At 62.9% G+C, this 6,141-nt stretch overlaps 1 protein-coding gene across 1 annotated transcript in view; it reads right to left on the reverse strand.

Annotated features, from left to right (window-relative positions):
• Positions 1-6,141, reverse strand: part of BBS7 (Bardet-Biedl syndrome 7) — a 49,869-nt gene that overhangs the window by 10,390 nt on the left and 33,338 nt on the right. The window contains exons 3-8 of the mRNA XM_012734827.1: positions 5,543-5,605; positions 3,829-4,004; positions 2,064-2,250; positions 1,321-1,393; positions 884-1,000; positions 59-205 (exon numbers count right to left, since the gene is read on the reverse strand). Coding sequence (XP_012590281.1) covers positions 59-205; positions 884-1,000; positions 1,321-1,393; positions 2,064-2,250; positions 3,829-4,004; positions 5,543-5,605 — 763 coding nt within the window. The remainder of the gene's footprint in view (positions 1-58; positions 206-883; positions 1,001-1,320; positions 1,394-2,063; positions 2,251-3,828; positions 4,005-5,542; positions 5,606-6,141) is intronic.

Consider the following 6,141-nt stretch of genomic DNA (forward strand, 5'->3'; position numbering starts at 1 on the left):
GCAGGCGTCCGTGGGCCGCGGCCTCCGCCGCTCGGCGCGCGACAGACGCACACGGCACCTTCCCGCGGGCTCACCTGGCCGAAGCGCAGAACAGGCTCGCTGGCCTCATCCAAGCCGTACACCTCCACCGTGCCGTCGTCCCGCCCCACAAGCAAGTCCTTGACCCCATCACCCACGATGTCAAAGCTGTCCATGCACAGAATTCCTGTCAGGAGCGGGGGCACGTCACGGGCCGCCCACAGCGAGCAAAGCAGGCGTCGGGCGAGCGTGAGGCCGCGCCGCAGCGGGGTGAGAGACCGGAGACCCCCGCAGCCCCGCCGGGTCCTGCCCCACAAACGCCGCCCAGAGCCCCGGTGCCTCCCCTCGGGCCCACGCCCGTCCGCCCCGCTTCCTCACGCCTCGTCAGCAGCTCCCCTCTGTCCGTCTCAGAACAGCGACGCCCACGCTCGGAGCGGCAGTCCCGACCGCGCCCCCTCCCGCAGCCCCACGGACACACGCCCCAGCAGAGTCGATCAACTCTGCGCCCGCATACACGCGGACGCTGCCCCCTCCCCCGCGCCAGCTCCCCCAGCCGGGCGTGCGGGCTCTCGCAGGAAGGCGTGAAGGCCTCAGAAGACAGCGATCCCCCCACTGTTCCCCACCGCGGCCCGGATCCAGTGAACTCCCCACACCACTCGAAAACAAATCTGAGCACAGAGCGTTACCGACGGCATCAGCCCAGGTGTCCACTGATTTCCCACTCACGGCGCCTGCCACAGTACTCAAGATCAAAGGACAAATCTGAGGTGGCTTTGTGACAGCCAAGTCAGCCCGAGATACGAATGACCAAAACTCAGGGGACGCGAAACCCGCCGAAACCGCGGGGCAGGCGCGTGGAACATACCTCCCCTTTTTTTCTCATTCCGAATTTCGCCCTTGTGTATCGGTCTGGACGAAGTGATCTGAATCAGCCCAAGTTTCCCATCTGACGTTCCAAACCAGAGGTCTTCTCCAGAGTCGCCTGGTCAGGGTCAAACCAACGAATGTGGGCCCGGTCATGTCGTCTCCAGACGGGGACTCACTCCCGCCCGCCCGTCACTCACGGGGCCTCGCCGCCCTGAGAGAGACACCTCCCCCTCGGCTAACCACCCGCGAATCGACAAATCACACTTCAGGAGCGTCCCATCAGCTCCTGGCACGCAAATGCCCCCGATTCTCCTTCACGTTCCTTCCGTAACTGGCCACTTCCACTTAACACTTCCACAGCCCCGACGTGGCTACGCCCGAGACAGGTGCCCGGGCTGCGCACACCCCCGTGGCCACCCCAAGAGGCCTGATTACCGCCGTCTCCGTTGTGGGGCATGAGCACCGTCGGCGGGCCGGGGACTTCGGTCTCGTACAGCACCTCAGAGCCCTGGAGAGAGCAAGACGCCCACTGAGCGGCCCGAATCTGAGCTCCCGGGATGACGGCGACATCGCGCTCGCTTTGAAACTCTGAATAAAACTGCTGGAAAACCGAGGCCGTGCATTTTTGCTCGCACGTCTTAGCCCTCTTGCAAACATTAACTCACTTTTATATAAAGAAAAATACGTAAAATGAAAGACCGAGGAGAGAAATACTTAAAACTCTCTCCACTTGGAGACTCGCCAGTGTAGACACGCTGCTCGCTCGAGGTGACGCTAATGAACGCCACCGACTTTCCGGGGGCAACTTCCTGCCTGCTCGTCCCTTCCAGCTCCAGGCACTCAGGCAGCGTCCGGCAGGCCGGGGCAGCCCCAAAGCCGCCGGCTAAGAACGGGGCCTCGGGGCCTGACCAAGGCCTGGGGGGCTGGGGGGGGGGGCGGCCTCTTCAGGCGAGAAAGCCTCTCGTCTGCGAGTTTTCACTTTCGCCCTTACACTGCCTGTAATTTAGGGCAGGTCGCGTGACCCTGCTGGGAGGGTGCAGAGTGCTCGCACTCACGAGGGAAAAACACACGCGATAAAGGACTCGAGAGCATTTCCAGAAGCGCGTGACCGCCTGCCACCGCGCTCTACCGCATCGCATTTCATCCTGCCAGGCCCGAGGCTAGAGAGACGCGGCAACCTGCAAGACCCTGAGCACCCTGTCCTGGCAAGCCAGCACGGGCGTGAGGCGCGGGACCCTGTCCACCGGGAGGCAGGTCACGTCGTTGATCTTGTCCCCGGAGAGGTAGTAATGCTGGTCTTTGCAGTCACAGTAGTGGTTATAGATGTAACTTGCGCTGAGAAACAGGTCTGAGCCAGATATGTGCCTGGAACAGCGAATCGACACCCAAGACACCCCTTTAGAGGGAGCTCAGGGGCCCTGCGCCCCTCCCCGCCGAGGCAGTCTGCACCGTCGCCACCGCTTCCTCGGCGCAGAGACCTCAGCCGCGGCTGCTCCGCACCCCCCGCTCGCCTTCTAGCCTCTGGTTAGGGTTCAGACCCCGAGAGTGGACATCGCGAGGCCCCAGCTTCCGAAAAGCGAGCCCGAAAAGCCAACCCACAGGCCCGGCGGCGCCCTGACGGGCCCCCAAGAGCGGCCCCGCGCCGCTGCCTGGCCGGCCGTCAGGCTCCCGCTGACCTGACCGTGAGGCAGTGGGAAGAAATGTCACTGGGATTTATTTTGGAAAAAAGAAGCGAGAATGGGCGTTTTCAGGCAAATTTAACAAAACGCAGCCATCATGTTCTCATTTTTACGCTCACGTTTCCGCAAGGGGAGTTGAGATTTCCTGGCAAAGACGCCCGCCGCGCCCTCTCACCGGCAGGTCCCCGTCCCGGGGCGAGCAAAGGGGGTAACCGGTTTCTCAGCTTCTGCACCCAGGACTGCAGATTTCTGACACAGTGTCACTGTCTGAAGAGCCTGCCCAGTGCCCCAAACTCCCGTCACTAGGGTGAGGGCGACCCTTGCCTCGCGCTGGGCTCGGCCGCTCTCAGGGCCCTTCCGACTCGGGGCCGGCGACCTCCCGAGATTCGGGCCTTCCCCAGGGGCTCACCCCAGCGAGGTCCTCACGCACCAGCCGGAGAACCGTGCCGCAGTCACGCCTGCTGCTCCAGTGGCCAGAGAAGACTGGAGCGGGGAATGGCGTGGCGGCGGCCGTGGTCTGGCGGCCGTGGTCTGGCTGAAGTTTTTAAGCCAGAGCCTTGTTTTCCCAGGACCCCCGTGACCGCGACACCCGGGCAACACATCCCAGAAGGGGACGGGCAGCTCCCCACCCCCGCTGCCAGCCCAGGACGCCACCCCCGGCCGAGGAGACCGGCCAGAGAGTCCTACTGTCCACGTGCCCTCTGACCGCTAAGGGTGCTAGTGACCCTTTCCTTCCACATCGCGATACCGCTCTCGTCGCCGGCACACGACGCAGACCCCGCCGCGCCCCGCCGAAGTGAGCGTGTTCCTTCCGGCCCAGAGTGACTGTGCTCTAGTAATGACTCGATTCTTTTAAGCTTCCAAGGGTCCTGCTCTGTGGGGGCTCAGATGAACTCTTAGGTCCTCCCCGGCTCCCTCATCCAAGTGTCACACGGGCTTCGCACCTGTGCCCGCGACCCGACACGGCGCCCTGCGGGCAGGGGCTCAAGGCCGGCACGCCCCGCACCGGGGCCTCCTCCAGGCTTCCTCTGCGCCTTCACGACGTCACAGCCGAGCCAGTCAGAGGGCTGTGCTGCTGCTCTCAGTCTCGGAAGGAAACACTGCAGCCCCGACTGACCGAACGGACGCCAGGTCACATTTAACTCCTGACCAGCCAGGCGCCGTCCGTCAGGTTCATTTCCCGGAACGCCATCGAGAGACCGGGCTGCCTCCCCGCCCATCCACACCCGTCCCCGACGCGCTAAGAGCCCAACGAGGGACCCACATAGCTCTGATGCTCTCGGTGAGGTTTGTTTCGAAGGAGAGGAACTGCTTCCCTCTCTTGGTGAAGCCTCTGATCTCAGAACCCGCGGCAATGAAGATTTTCTCCTGAGGGGTGTTCAGGACCCCTCCGAGTTCCAGTCTTGCGACCTTGGGCCCCGGCAAAGTCTTGAACACGGCCTGCGGAAGCATGGGGGAGACTGAGTGCGGGGCTCCCCGCGCAGGTGTGCACGCTACCGACGCGCGGGGGGTCCCGACCGCACTCACAGCCAGGGCAGCTGTCCCGCAGAGACGCCTCCAGTCAAGTTTATCCCGTGGGTCTCTGGCTTTCGTAAACTTGGGACTTCCCTATCTGCACGTATATTTCACCATCATTAAAATCCAACAACTCCAGGCAGAGTCCCAGGGGCAGCGACGGGACCCCGACTTATGAAATGCAGACTCTCGGGCCAACCGCAGCACTACTGAAAGGAAGCCTGCATTTCAGCAAGTCACCTCCTGGCCCCACGCTGCCACACTGGGCAGGCGTGCCCGCAGCCCCTGCCCTCAGGGAGGGAGGGCCACTGCCCAGCGCGGGTAAGGTCGTTAACAGGCTTGCTTTGCTACAGATTTATGTATTTAGGCACACAGAACTGGGGTGCAGGGGCGGTGAGAGGACCCAGCAGAGTGGGGAGCAGACAGGCAGATCGACGAAGCACACTGCTGTGGGGAGCAGCGGGGAGACAGGAGGGGTCTGCTGGGCCCTGGGGGTCACCTCCTGGGCCGGGATCGACTCGCGCTGAAGCGGCTGCGGCTGCCTGCAGAACTGGGCTTTAACCTGCTGCGCCACCAGGGAGGGTCCTTGATAGGCTTTTAATATCTAACACTCCTGGCCACTTTGTACTTTTTATTAGGTTTAGAAGAATAAACAGGGATGCTAGAACTCACTGGAAACACGAATGTAGAACTCAACACTATAGTCTACCTAACTGGAAACGCCGATGTCGTTCGTTCCCGTGATTTCCATTTTATTTTGCTATCGATTTCTTCCCCTTGCCCCGGTGACTACCAACAGAGTAAGATAGGCGAAAGCACACGTACGAAGGAAACATCGGGTCTCTGGTCCCTTCCACCCTCACTGTTCCGTCACCCACGTAACAGGGAGTTGCTACGGCATGCACGCTCTGGCACCCTACGGCCGTGAGCACGCTGCAGGCTCCCTCCTGACCAGGCCACTGAGTGGCAAAGGGGTGTCACTCCTAGCCAGCCGCAGGCGACCCGGCCCCAGCAGGAGGAGCGCACGGCCACGCTGCGAGTAGCTGCGCCCCGCCCGCGCTCCATGCCCTGCCCGGCTTCCAGACAGCAGCCGGGGGCTGCGCCGGGCACCAGCCTGAGCCCTGCCGACGGCCACGCCAGCGGGGCCCTGGGTCCGGCTGCAGAGGGCACCCAGGCGGGCGGGCGACGCCTGGACCGCAGCCACACGAGCGCGTGAGCGGGCACAGTAGCGGGGCTGGCTCAGGCCCTGGGTCTGAGGTGACTTGCTGCACCACGAGAAACCAACCGGCGCCTCACGCTGAAAGGCGCTTTCCTCCAGGAGCAGCGACGCTTGTCGCAGTCTCGTACCCCGGACGGCTTCTCACAGCCCACCTTGCACACGTCAGGGCTTTCAAGCCCGGGAGTGCTCGGTGAGCAGTGTGTGGCCCTTGGGGAACTCCCTTCTGGCCGAAAGGTGAACTTACCACTGCGGCTCCTTTCTTCACGCCGAAACACAGGACCACCCCGTCATGGTCTCCGATGACCACCTGTAACAGATCGAGGAGAACCCGACGATGCTGTTAAAATTTCTGAGACGCATAAAATCACTATCCTGGACCGAATTAAACAAGCCATCAGCGTATAAATTACGATCTTAAGAGGAAAGACCAGAGACCCCACAAAAAGTCCCGCACAGAACTGGAGAAGGGCCAAGAAGGCCCCAGGGCCGGCGGCATCCTGGCCGACACAGCAGGGACGGAGGGGTGGCGTCTCCCTTTCTGCTCAACTGGAGCACAGAGCACGCCAGGGCCGACCCACCAAAGGGCGGGCGAAGGCGAGGTGTGGGATCGTCAACGGGAAAAATGTAACGCGAGCGAAAGTAACCAAGTGCGGCAGCGAATCCCAGACACGTCACTCAGCCGCGACGACTGTCAGGAAGGCCAACGGGCTATGCCGGAATACGAGGGGGCGCCAGCCCCGCCTGCGGACACGGAGCACCCAGAGATGAAGAGCCGGTGTGGGCGCAGCGACCGCGCCCTGGGCCCACAGGCCGCACACACCGGGGCGACACACCCGCGCACAC

The sequence above is a fragment of the Condylura cristata genome, unplaced genomic scaffold (genome assembly GCF_000260355.1).
Source record: "Condylura cristata isolate star-nosed mole 26May11 unplaced genomic scaffold, ConCri1.0 scaffold00075, whole genome shotgun sequence".
Taxonomy (NCBI): Eukaryota; Metazoa; Chordata; class Mammalia; order Eulipotyphla; family Talpidae; genus Condylura; species Condylura cristata.